The 12,865-nt window shown below is 42.5% G+C and overlaps 2 protein-coding genes across 3 annotated transcripts; both read left to right on the top strand.

The window, feature by feature from the left end:
* Window positions 1–3,093: 3,093 nt before the first annotated feature.
* On the top strand, window positions 3,094–5,138 carry LOC103413828 (COP1-interactive protein 1-like). Its single transcript, XM_008352269.4, has 4 exons — window positions 3,094–3,498; window positions 3,610–3,721; window positions 4,123–4,631; window positions 4,753–5,138. The coding sequence occupies exons 1-4, from the start codon at window positions 3,295–3,297 to the stop codon at window positions 4,858–4,860; spliced, it is 933 nt and encodes a 310-aa protein (XP_008350491.1). The 5' UTR covers window positions 3,094–3,294; the 3' UTR covers window positions 4,861–5,138.
* Window positions 5,139–6,663: 1,525 nt separating this feature from the next.
* On the top strand, window positions 6,664–12,643 carry LOC139192296 (uncharacterized). Of its 2 annotated transcripts, XM_070814192.1 has the most exons (4): window positions 6,664–6,973; window positions 11,925–12,029; window positions 12,128–12,280; window positions 12,380–12,643. In XM_070814192.1, exons 3-4 carry the CDS (start codon window positions 12,155–12,157, stop codon window positions 12,506–12,508), a joined length of 255 nt encoding a protein of 84 aa, XP_070670293.1. In that variant the 5' UTR covers window positions 6,664–6,973; window positions 11,925–12,029; window positions 12,128–12,154; the 3' UTR covers window positions 12,509–12,643. The 2 variants fall into 2 exon arrangements, with proteins under 2 accessions (XP_070670293.1, XP_070670292.1); XM_070814191.1 differs by lacking the exon at window positions 12,380–12,643 and having other exon boundaries at window positions 6,668–6,973; window positions 12,128–12,224.
* The last annotated feature ends 222 nt before the right edge of the window (window positions 12,644–12,865 follow it).

The following is a 12,865-nucleotide window of genomic DNA, read 5'->3' as shown; positions in this document are numbered from 1 at the left end:
CAATAATATCCAACTAGCATGCTAGAGTGAATTTAAGTGTGCAATACATAATTTCAGAGCATAAAAACTAGGTGCAGTCAAGTGGGACTATAATTAAATTACAACACCCGCAGGTGAGTCCTACATGCAGGAAGTCTGTCAGAACACCAAATAAAACCTCGTGAGCCACCAACTGCTAACTAGAACCTGGATGGGCGCAAAAACAAAATTGAGTGGGTCAGTAAAACCAAAGTTTTCCAAAACATTTCATTTAAAACATTTCTAACCCCTCACTGTAAAACCTGTATAATTTCCCAGAAAATAACATAATAGTATATAAAACCTCATACGTCACAAATCACCAATCTATCACAAATTCAGGAATATGCCATGCCATAAATGTCAATAACAAAACATGGATGCATCAAAATAACATGTGACATAATGAATCAACCGGAGACCCTGTAGTTGGTCCTGTACGGTTAATTTCATAGCTCAATATCCAACCCAGCCGGAGTCACCACGGTGACCTGTACGACACTACTCTGCACATAAGTCGAAACTACCTGAGTAGTCTGTACGACAAGAATGGTGTAATGATACGCTCTAGTGCTTCTCTCATCAATCATCTGCGCGCATAATCTAAGGTCACCTACTAGTCGGAACCACCTCTAGTAATCTGTACGACTAGCATGTCGGAACCCTCTCATGGTCTGTACGACATGCACCTACTTGGATCCAAGGTGAGCGTGCAGTGCGGTGAATAATATAAGCACTAACACCAGGAGTGCAGGTTATGAGCTCTCAACACAAATCACATCATCATTAATTCATATAAACCATATAAACTCACCTGATACTCACATGTGCGTCCACAACACCAATTCACATATATATATATATGCATCAATTATCAAATCATATAATTCACAATATGCATGCATGGCATTTTAAAACATAGTTTCATTTAAATTCAATTTATAGGAAAATCAATAGTATATAGGCATATACGAAAACAAAACTGCCCACTCACTGGTAAGTCGATGGGTCGTAACCCCCTGTGACATCCCTGGATGCGCTCGTCCTCGGGATAGGTGTCACCTATATGCGAAACAACTATAAAAACGTTAATTTAAGCACATAACCGACAATTCGAAATAACTTCTCATACGGTGCTCAATTTGGGTATATGAATATACCACATCGACCTACTCGACGTCACGGACGTCGAGAAATTTTTAGAAAATTTTTCTGAGACCGCACGCTCCCCCACGCGTCCCCCACGCGCATCTCCTACCTCAGCTCGCCGGGTTTTTCCGGTGGCCGAAAAACTGGAGATTTTTCAATCTCCTTGTTCTCCGTCGTTTCTCAACCATTTTCTTCGTATTTTATATCAAAATGAAGCCCTAAGCATGTAGTTTCACGTTATACTACTTTAAGGCTCTAAAAACTACAAAATCTCACCGGAGAAATTTCAAGAAAACCGGCCAAATTTGAACCCAGTGATCCCGACGTCCAAAACCTTCAAACGAAGCACTCCAAGCTTCCTTGGGACCTCACTAAGCTCACTACAAACTTAGAATTCCCTGAAAATCGACATATTACGATTGCATGAATAGTGATCTCAAAATAGGTTTCGGGTTTCACGTGATATCGAGGGTTCCAAGTTCTAAAAACTGCACCAATGAACTCACAAGGTTGCAAGGATCCACAAACTTACCTTTTTGACGTCGATCCGTGAAAGTTGGAGGGTTTTGGTGCCTCGTCCGTACAAGTCGAGAGGGAGAGAGGAAGAACTGAGAAGGGGAGAGAGATAGAGGGCACGGGGAAAGGGACAGGGTGTCCCGTGTGTGTGTGTGGTCCCTCAAAACCATTCCACCCTTATTTTCCTAACCACATAAATTACAAACCAATTTTAATCCAACTTAAAATATTTTCCAAAAGCTTGAAATCTATGAATTTAGTCCAAATAATATGTCACACACACACATACTTTAATACCCATCAAGGGTAATTCCGTCATTTCACACCCCCGATATAAAGAATCCCGGAACGGGCTGTGACATATCTGATACGTGAACAACTAAATATTTTGTATATTTTAACTCATTGCATACGTGTGAAAAATATAAAATCATATTAGAAAACAAACCAGTTGGGCATTAATAACGGACATCATTCATTACATAAATTCTTTCTGTAAACTTCTTTCGCGTTAATTTTATTATATTTTGTAATTAAAACAGTCAGCAACATGTGTGAGATAAGTTTGCCACGCATAATCAACAGCAAATGCGTTTATAATATGGTAAACAAATTATTGACAACATAACATACCGGTGGTTCAAAAAGTTGGAGAACTTGTCCAAACTCATTCTTCCACGAAATTTATAAACAAATCCTACGCAAAAGTGATTAATTTTAGATAATTGCTTTAATTGATGACTTTGAATAGTCAAGTGCAAGTTCCACGACGTATTTATTCAATTCTTTTAGCCATCCGGCAATTTTCACGGGTTCCACTTCAATATTTTTTCATATTTAGAGGAAAAGTAAAGGTAAATATCACTTTAGACCCAACATTTATTCTCTACATCCAATTTTCACGGGGTTCCACTTCAATGTTTGTATCTTTACGCCTAATTTATTCTCTACATCCATATTCTATTTTATTTAATTATAATTATCACTTTAGACCCAACATTAGTTCCTATCTATCCTAATAAAATACCTAACCAATTATCTAAACTTTTCTCTACACCCAACTGTTATCAATTAATTGTGTTCCACTTCAATGTTATATAAAAGAAAAGCTAAATTGTAGCAAATGTCCTTTAACTATACCACAAGTTTAGTTTTTGTCTCTAAGCTCTACTAATAGTTTCTTTCGTTCTCGAATTATATCATTTGTTACACTGGTGGGTTTTTTTTTTTTAAACTTGATCAACTTTTTTGTTTAGTTGAGGGGTAAAATAAAAATTCATCTCAAATGACTGAGAGTAGACAAATTTAAGGATCATTTTTATTATTATCATGGACTAAAGTATAAGAGTAACACCCGGTGAAGGCCCAAGTCCTATACAACCCAACTCAGCCCAATCCAACTCACTCTCTCATCTCATCTGATATATCGCTTCGCTTTGAAACACGAAACCTTTTGTGATTTTTTCCGACCGTTGAAACTCTTTTGACAACCCGCAACTCTTTACACTCTCTACTGTTGCTCTCTCCCCAACGGCCGTATTCTTCTTCTCCAAAACTCCGCTCTCCAAAGATCCGATCTTTTTTTCCTTCTTCTGCGATTTCTCTTCCCAAATGGGCACCAAAGAACGCCCGGACTCCGCCTCTCAGCGCCAGAACTGGCAGAACATATTCAACGCTCTGGTGCAGTTGCTGCGGTCCCAGCAATCGAAGCTCGAGACGATGACCGCCGACAGAAAAGTCTTCGAAGATCGCGTCAGAGTGCAAGAAGAGAAGTGGGTCTCCGCGTTTCATCTCTTGGGAGATCAAATCCGCCAGGTAATTTCCCCAGTTTTCCAATTTCGTAAAATTAGGGTTTCGTGTATTGGCATCCGATTTTTCGGGGGGTTTCTGAAATTTTGTGTGGGTTTCCTGTAATTATGTGTGTAGATGAAGGTGGATTTGGAATTGAAAGAGATGGAAGGCTCCGTTGAGGCGGCCAAGTTAGGGTGGGCGCATAGTATGAAGCAACAAGAGGCTTACACCACCAAACTCAAGTTAGGTGAGTGTTGATCTTTTCGTATATGTTATAAAGGTTCTTGCTTTATCAGCTTGATTTTCTGAAGATTATGTTGGATTTCGATAGAATTCCGTTTTTCGAAGAACAAGAAAACTTGGGTTTGGTATTTATAGCGTTCCATGTCGATTTGAGTAGCAATTTGAGTTAATCTGCCTTTTTTCGGGTCAATGTATTGGGTTTGTATTGTCTATATAAGCACCTCGAAATTGTTTGATTTCGATGATATTTGCGTAAAAAATATCCCATGTTATCAAATTAGTAAGGGCCTCTTATATTTGAGCCATAGATGGTAAACTTTAGTCAGGTTATGAGGTACTTGTTGTCTGTGGGTGTATATTCGGACTGTTTTTGTGATGTTATTCTTGATGTTTTTGTACTTGCAGAATACTCGGACGGTGAGTTAGAAGGTTTCAAAGCATGGTTTGACCTGCACTCCAACAATTACACCACCTTAAAGCAGCAATGTGATAAGCTTGCTTCCGAAAAGAGCTTCGCGTGGCATCAGTATGACCTTATGGAAAATGATTACAAAACTAAACTGAAGAGCAAGAATTCTGAACTCGAGCAGGCGAATGCAAAGATACAAACTCTTCTTGCTAGTATGGAGCAGTTACAGTCCTCAAATAATGAAAAGGATGACAAGATTGGAATATTAATAAGCAAAGTTGCTAAGATGGAGACTGATTCAAACAAGTTCAAGGAAGAGATTTCGAAACTTTCAAAGGATTTGGATTTGTTAAGAAATGCAGCAAGTACTTCGTCTACTCCTGTTTTGAACCGTTGTACAACAAGAGCTAGAGGCAAGAGCAGTGCTAAGGATAAAATTAATGTAACTGTGAAGAAAGATTTGTCGGCTGCTCAACTTACTCATTCTACAATGGATACCAAAAAGGTACTTCTAATATTATTTCTCTCTCAGCTATTTTGTATCGTCAATGCTAAACCTGTGGAGTAAAGGATCTTTTCTTTTACGAAAATTACAAATTTGATGTTTTGTTTCTGGTTGATCTCAGGGGAACGGCAGTTCGAAGAGAAAAGCAGATGATGTTGTAACCACTTCGGAGACTCCGAAGTTGTTCTCATCTAGATTTAAAGTACCCAAACTGAAGAACGGATCATGATGATTGTCTCGGCACCGCTTCCGGCAGGGTAGATTGTCACACTGTAGCTTCATGTGGAGTTTTTTAGTTTTAGGATTCATAGCTTTTGTGTAAATTATGCGTCCATTCTTTAGGCTGGAAAGTGGGAAGAAGCGTTTGTCAAGCATCTTGACAGTTTTTAGCATTTGGGCCTGTATCATGGGTGATTTGATCAGTTATGGAGGTTTTTACCATCTGCTGGGATATTAGACATTTTTTCTGTAAATTTTCACAATGAATGATTCTTTAAGCAGTGCGAATTAGTAGGCTCGAGTGCTTTATTTTTGGAGTGTTTCTCGCTATGTTTTGCAAAAGAAAGTTAAAAATTATTTTGAGTCATAAAAGCTTAAGTGCTTTCCTCTAACAAAAATATAAACAACGTAAGTGTTTCTAACCAAAGAAGTTTCTTTTTCTAAACAAAATTGAATCTCCATCATAATCCAGATATATGATTAATTCGTTATTAACCAATGACACACTGTGATCATGAACTATAATTCTAATCTAAAACAACACCATGAACATTATTAATTGTTACACAATGATGATGCATGGAGTCTCAAAACCTACATAATCTTAACTATTGATAAGAACCCCTGTGAGGCCGTCACTTGGACTGCATATAAGACTGACAAGACACCAAGACCAGCAACAGACCCAGAAACAAAGCCACGCCCCAGGGGGATGCTCCTCCACCTCCGGCTGCCTTATCAGCCACCTCTTCCTTCGTTCTCTCTGGAAAGTTTCCGTATCTGAGAAAATAGTTAGCAACAACGATCAACAACAAGGGCAGAAAAAAGAGAAATATATTGAAGCCGAGTTGAGTTCTTTCCATCTGCGACTTGTTGCTGGTGTAAGATGAAAATATTAATAAAGCAACTACGATGCCGACTACAGTCACTAAAAATGACGGCGGCGCAGAGACGGAGGCTAAGCTCTCCTCCATCCACCCCTTTCTTCTGTGATTTAGCTGAAGGGCGAGGATGTTATTATATAAGCCAAGTCACTGTAGGATGTTTCCAACAAATAATACAATAATATTACGTGTATTACCTCTTCTACGTGACATTGTATCACTGGTTCGAGATGCAACGTGGCATTGCAGGGTTGACAGCAAGAGGATGTAAGAGTAGTATGGGAAATGGAGCTTAACTTTTCCCCAAGCAAGCTAGTTTTTGATGATTTGATATATCTAGGGTTTTGGGGTGGGGTCTCAATTAGGAGGTTTGCAGTGCGGTGCAGTCGTGAGTTGTGTTGGCTTTGTGCCTGGGCCATAAATTCTCGGTTGCAGAATCTAATCCCCAACCGAGTGTCACCGACCTTTGTTCGTCCCTATCTTTTTTGGACACTTTGACATCCCACTTAGTCGTGGGGGTGGGGGGATATTGTCATATTGATGCTAAAATGTTTAATTTTCCAAAATATTAGTTATGCAAAGCTTCACGGTTAGGGAAGGTTTGGACATGATGTAACTGTTTATAAGAGACTTTAGCTTGTAAAATTGTTTTTTTGGTATAAATACATGCATAATGTTTTCAGAAAGCACTTTCAAGAAGCACTTGAGCTTTTAATAAAATTTCTTGTTTATATAAAATAGTTGAATATCAAACATCTTTTTAGCCTATTAGTCTTTCACATAATATATAGATTGACAAAAAAGAAAACAGTTGGGCCTATTGGGTCTTGTTGGACTTAAGTTATTGGGCTTCATTTGGGCCAGGTTAAGTTTGGCTAAATGAATACTACGGCCCCACAAAAGGAGTGGATTTTTTTTTGACCTTTTTTGAATATCGAAATTCACAGCCTCGCCTTCATCCGATTTTTTTCTTGCGATTTTTCCTCCAAAACCCTTTGTTTCTCACACTCCGAAAAATTTGAGAGATGCCGCCAAAGGACGCGAAGCCGCAGAGGGAGGTGAAAGAGGAGGAAGAAGACAACGACGATGAGAAGAGCTTGGGTTCGATTGCGTTGGAGCGCAAGAAAAAGCAACCAACAAAAAGCAGTGGCAATGCGAATGGAATGGCGAGATCTGAGGACAGAGAAGCCGCTAAGGTGAAGGAGGAGAAGATGGACCAAGATTCCGATAAGCCCATTGGTAGGCCCAATCGGTCTCATACACAGAAAGCTAGAAATCAAAGCAACAGTGCAGAAAGAAAAGGAAAGAACAAGAGAGTTCGAAAGGAAAATAGGCAGATTTCATTCATTCATATCCTTTTCAGATTACAATGATCTATTTATATACAATCTGCAAGGGAACCCTAGCACAACAGGCTGGGCTTTAAGTGAACTTGGTTAAGGGCTAACAATCACATGATGGAAGAGAGCTAGCTAAAGGCCCAAGTCATATGGTCCTAACAACTCCCCCCCCCCGCTTGAGAAGAAACATGTCCTCAGGTCTGAAAATCAGGAAAACGTGCAAGGATATCATCAGCCTCTTCCCAGGTAGCGTCTTCCGTTGGTAGTCCGGCCCATTTGATTAACCATTTAGTTACTGGTTTGTTCTTTTTCTTGAAGATGCCTCTGTCCAAAATTGTGTCTGGTTGCCATGTGAAGAATCCCGTGGAGTCCATCGGTGGAAGGGTGGGACTGGTAGGAATCGCTGCGCCAACCTTCTTTTTGAGCAAGGAGACATGGAAAACAGGGTGGATTTTGGAGTCCTGTGGAAGGTTGAGACGATAAGCCACCGAGCCAATGCGTTCCAGAATTTGAAATGGCCCATAAAACTTAGGTGCAAGTTTGTTGGAATGGCGCATGGCGACAGATTGTTGCCTATAGGGTTGAAGCTTGAGAAAGACCCAATCACCGACCATAAACTCTCGTTCAGTCCGACCTTTATCATGGAGTTGTTTCATTCTGTTTTGGGCAAGCTGAATGTTAGTCCGTAAAAGACGAAGCAGCTGGTCTCGGTCCTGGAGTGCAGCATCGACTGACTGAACTGCTGTTGTGCCAGGGATATAAGTGTGGACAGATGGAGGGGGAACCCCGTACAAGGCTTGAAAGGGGGACATCTTGATAGCAGATTGGTAGGTGGTGTTATACCACCATTCGGCCCATGGCAGGAAGGAAGACCACTGGCTTGGTTTATCCGCAGAAAAACATCGGAGATAATGCTCCAAAGTGCGATTGAGTACTTCCGTTTGGCCATCCGATTGAGGGTGGTAGGCCGAGCTATGGCAGATCTTGCTTCCTTGGTGTTTGAAAAATTCCTTCCAGAAGTTGCTGAGAAACGTTGGATCACGGTCGGATACTATGGATTTGGGCATACCATGTAAACGGAAAATCTCCTTAATGAAAGTGTCGGCTATTGTAGCTGAAGTGTATGGGTGTTTGATGGGGATGAAGTGACCATATTTGGTTAGACGGTCGACCACAACCAAGATGACTGTGTAACCATGTGAAGAAGGTAAACCCTCGACAAAATCAAGTGCAATATCTTGCCAAATGCCATTGGGGATGGGTAATGGCTGCAAGAGGCCCGGGGGGTGGATGGTTTCATGATTTTGGCGTTGGCATTCGTTGCAGTGGGCAACCAATGTCTTGACGTGGCGTCGGATGCCGGGCCAAAGAAAACTGCGTTTCACGCGATGATAGGTTCGAAGGAATCCAGAGTGGCCACCTTGTAGGGAAGAATGAAGTTCTTCGAGGATTGTATGACGCCATTGTGATGTAGAAGGAACATAAATACGGCGCTTGTAGTGTATGACGCCATTGTGGAGGGCATCGGGAGAAGACAATAAAGCAGGCCAGACACTTGAAAGAGAAGGATCCGTCGCATAAGCTTGTTGAAAAGCAGGAATACAGTCCAAGATGGGAGAGGAGAGACCCATCAGCTGCATGGGCTCGGCTTGGCGGGACAGAGAGTCAGGAGCACCATTTTGTGATCCCGGTCGGTATTCAACCGAATAGTGATAACCCAAAAGTTTGGCAAGCCATTTCTGTTGATGTGGGGTTGTGATGCGTTGCTCGAGAAAGTACTTGATGGGTTTGTGATCTGTGACAATCCAGAATTTTTGTCCTAACAGATATGGTCTCCAGTGTTGGACGGCAACCACAATAGCTAGGAGCTCTTTATCATACGTGGAGAGAGCGAGATTGCGTCCGGATAAAGCTTTGCTAAGGTAAGCGATTGGGTGGCCGTCTTGGCACAATACTGCTTCGATGCCGGTGCCGGAGGCATCAGTTTCCACCACAAATGGCTTTGTAAAATCAGGAAGAGCAAGAACTGGAGTGGATGTGAGGGCCTGTTTCAGGGTCTCAAAAGCATTAAGAGATTCAGGAGTCCATAAAAAGTTGCCATGCTGCAACATAGTTGTTAATGGCTTGGCGAGCACCCCATAATGCTTGACGAACTTACGATAATAACCTGTTAAGCCCAGAAAGCCGCGAAGGCTTTTAATACAAACTGGGCGTGGCCAATAGATGATTGCCTCAATTTTAGATGTATCCACAGAAACACCATGCCCCGAAATAGTATGGCCCAAATAATCAATTTGATGTTGTCCAAAGGAACATTTACTGAGTTTCACTTTCAAGCTGTGTGTGGAGAGAAGTTGGAAAACGGTCTCTAAATGGGAAATGTGAGTATTCAAAGATGAGCTATACACAAGAATATCATCAAAAAATACTAACACAAACTTTCGTAAGTACGGACGGAAAATGGAATTCATAAGGGCTTGAAAAGTAGAGGGAGCATTGGACAATCCAAAAGGCATTACCAAGAATTCGTAGTGACCGTCGTGTGTACGAAAGGCAGTTTTGGCGATGTCTTCTGTGCACATTCGTATCTGGTGGTACCCGGAGTGGAGGTCGAGTTTGGAGAAGACGCAAGCACCATGTAATTCATCCAAAAGCTCATCCACTACGGGAATTGGGAAACGATCCTTAATTGTAGCAGCGTTGAGAGCTCGATAATCGATGCAAAGACGCCATGAATCATCTTTCTTTTTGACCAATAGAACAGGGGAGGAGAATGGACTGTTGCTGTTCCGAATGACACCGGATGAGAGGAGTTCCTGCACTTGTTTCTCAATTTCTGCCTTCTGAGAATGAGGGTATCGATAGGGCCGAACATTGATGGGTTGGGTATCTGGGAGCAACGGGATCGTGTGGTCAATATGTCTTGGTGGTGGTAGATCAATAGGGGAAGAAAAGAGATGTTGGTATTGAGATAACAGGGAAAAAAGGGCGGGATGGGTATTAGATGGTGGGGTAAGTGGTGTGGCGGTGGGTAAGGTGGGTCGGTGGGGTGGGGGAGTAGTGGAAGAAGGGAATTGAGTGGAGTGGCACATGTGTAAGGGTGGGTGGGCCGTATAAAGGCCTTGGAGGGTGTATGTGTGACCATGTGTTGTGAAAAGCATGGTTTTGTGTTGAAAATGCCAACCTATCCAGCCTAGGGACTCGAGCCACTCGGCTCCCAACACCAAGTCATAACCAGGTATGGTGAGTAAGAGAAAGGACCCCACTAAAGTATAATCCTGTAATTTGACAGCCACATTATGAACTCGCATAGTGGTGGTGACCTGTTTGTGAGAAGCTGTGGTGAATGGTATTGGAGTAATATGCTCAATTTGCAGCCCTAACTGCTGGGCAATATCGACGCTCAAAAGGTTACAAGCAGAGCCGGAGTCAATAAGGACCTTGATGGGTGTGGATTCAATAGAGCCACGTAATCGCATAGGTTGACCAAATCCAAGGTTCGGGATCGAAAACAGCTCAAGCATGTGACAAGAGTGATCAATGGGGTTGTCCTCCGCAGGATTACAATCCTGAAATTCATGGGAATCATCCTCGGGGGTATCAATGTCCAATAATACCATCATTGGATGTTTGCATTTGTGGCCAGGGGTATAAGGCTCTGAACAATGAAAACATTCTTTTTTTCGAATTTTATCTTGGACTTCCGTTGGGTTTAAACGTTTGAAGGGTTGTGGTGGGTGATATGGAGTGTGGGGAGGACCTGTGGGAAGAGGTGTGGTGGGGGGAATGGGTGGTCTCGAGAAGGAGGAGGATGGGAAAGGGCGAGAGAGTCGGGTATAACGTTTGGCCTGGTTTTTTGTTTCAAAGATTTTGGCGAGCTTCTGGGCTTGGTGGAGAGAGTCGGGTTCGAGAGCCAAGACATCGTGACGGATGTCGTCTCGTAATCCCCCAAGGAACACATGTTTCAACTGGTTTTCAGACCAGTCAATCACCCTACAAGACAGTTTGGTAAAGTCGGCGATATATTCATCGATGGTGCCTTTGTGTTGAATGTGGGTGAGCTGAGATTCAATGTTAGCACGGTCACCACCGCCAAATCTTTGAAGCAAGAGGTCGACAAAGAGGCTCCAGTTGTCACGACCGTACCTTTGTTCGAATCCAAGCATCCAAATCGATGCATCGGCGCCAAAGTTACAGGCTGCCACCAAAACCCATTGATTTGGGGGAACCTCGTAGTAGTCCAGGTATCTTTCAGCCATGGCCAGCCAACCATAAGGGTCATCCCCAGTAAAACGTGGTAAATCGATTTTGATAGGTTTAAAATGAGGGGGTTGGGGAGGAAAGGTGGGTGTGAAGTGTGGTTGAGTGTGGGAAGGTAATGGAATGGATGTGGGCAGAGGGTGTAATGAGTTGGGTGGATATGTAAAAGGAGAGGGAGGGTGGGGGGTCGTGGAAGGAGGGCTGGGTGCGAGGTGGAAGGCGTGGGAGAAGGATGAGGGCGGGGTGGACGGGTGTAGAGAGAAATTGGAGGAAGAAGCCTGGTATGGGTGAGAGGAAATGGGCCTGGGTGTAATGGTAGTAGGGGATGGTGTGGGCCGGGTTAAAGGAATTGACGATGGAAGAGTGGCCAAAGTGGGTGGGTGGGAGAGGCCCAAACCCGTATAGGTTGTAGTCGGTGGTGGTCGGAGGTGGGGGAAAAGTGGATTTCAGAAGGCGTAGTTCCTCCAATAGTAGTGATTGGAACGACGCAAACTGGGAGGTGATGGGGGTTTGAAAGGTTGCGTTGGAATGTTGCAGTTGGTCAAGAGATTGTTGGAAAGTTGTTTGCTGGTTTTCAAGAGCTGAAACAGAATCGGAGATATCGTCGACCTGGTTACGGAGGTGGTTACGGCGGCGAGAGCGACGAGGAATTGGGTTTGAAGCCGAAAAGGAGTTAGAATTCGAGGCCCGAAAAGGTTCTTGATTTTTGTTTTTGTTTTCAATTTTGGGTTTTGTTTGAGAGAAATACTGAATTTTACTGTTTTACTGACGAATGCGGGTTATTTGGATGAAGGAAATCAAGAACAAGAAGGTGAAAAAAATGGAGGAGGAGGATGAGGAGAAGGGGAGGAAGAGGAAGGCTCCAGAGGCTGAGACGGAGGAGAAGAAGAAGAGGGAGAAGAAGGTGTATGATTTGCCTGATCAGAAGAAGGACCCTCCCGAGAAGGTACACTAACAACTACCTTTTTTTCTCTTATTTCTTTAATTTGGATTTAGAAATGTTGCTTTGAAATTATTTGGCTGATTGTTTTGTTGTATTTTGAAGTTCAGAAGGACCCACTTAGGCAATTTTATGAGTCACTTCATCAGCAAATTCTCCGTAGCGAAATGGCGCAGTTCTGGTGAGTCTTTGCTTCCCCATTTCTTTAATTGTAGCACTCTTTTTGCTCGTTGAGTTGGGTTCCGATAATTGGATTTGCTTGAACAATTATTGCTGGGTTCACTGCATACTGTTTGAGCTGCTTTATACTTCTCATTCCATTCAGGAAATAGAATTTGTTTTGGACTGTGTTTAAGTGTCATAGCTAGTTATTTAGTCTCCACTATGCTCTGCTTGCCTGGCCATTGCAGCATGCACTGAAGTGCTGACTTTGAAGCATCAGAAAGCATGTCTGATCAAGTACCCAACTTGGAATACAAGTAATGAACATATCGTCGCTTTCTGCAGCTAGATCACGTATACCTGCAATTCAACCAAGCCCTTGTTGTTTGGCATATATGGGAATCAGTAAATGTTTATTTTGGTGGATGC

This window comes from Malus domestica, chromosome 15, assembly GCF_042453785.1.
Source record: "Malus domestica chromosome 15, GDT2T_hap1".
Taxonomy (NCBI): domain Eukaryota; kingdom Viridiplantae; phylum Streptophyta; class Magnoliopsida; order Rosales; family Rosaceae; genus Malus; species Malus domestica.
The sequence above is the reverse complement of the archived record's forward strand: the minus strand, read 5'-3'. Positions and strand labels throughout refer to the sequence as shown.

Excerpts from the sequence above, each read along its gene's own strand:
- LOC103413828 (XM_008352269.4), top strand. The coding sequence starts at position 3,295 with ATGGGCACCAAAGAACGCCCGGACTCCGCCTCTCAGCGCCAGAACTGG. Across the intron at positions 3,722-4,122 it reads CACCACCAAACTCAAGTTAG|AATACTCGGACGGTGAGTTA; the intron begins GTGAGTGTTGAT and ends TTGTACTTGCAG. Across the intron at positions 4,632-4,752 it reads CTACAATGGATACCAAAAAG|GGGAACGGCAGTTCGAAGAG; the intron begins GTACTTCTAATA and ends GGTTGATCTCAG.
- LOC139192296 (XM_070814191.1), top strand. The coding sequence starts at position 6,760 with ATGCCGCCAAAGGACGCGAAGCCGCAGAGGGAGGTGAAAGAGGAGGAA. Across the intron at positions 6,974-11,924 it reads AGATTCCGATAAGCCCATTG|AATCGGAGATATCGTCGACC; the intron begins GTAGGCCCAATC and ends GAGCTGAAACAG. Across the intron at positions 12,030-12,127 it reads AGAATTCGAGGCCCGAAAAG|GAAATCAAGAACAAGAAGGT; the intron begins GTTCTTGATTTT and ends ATTTGGATGAAG.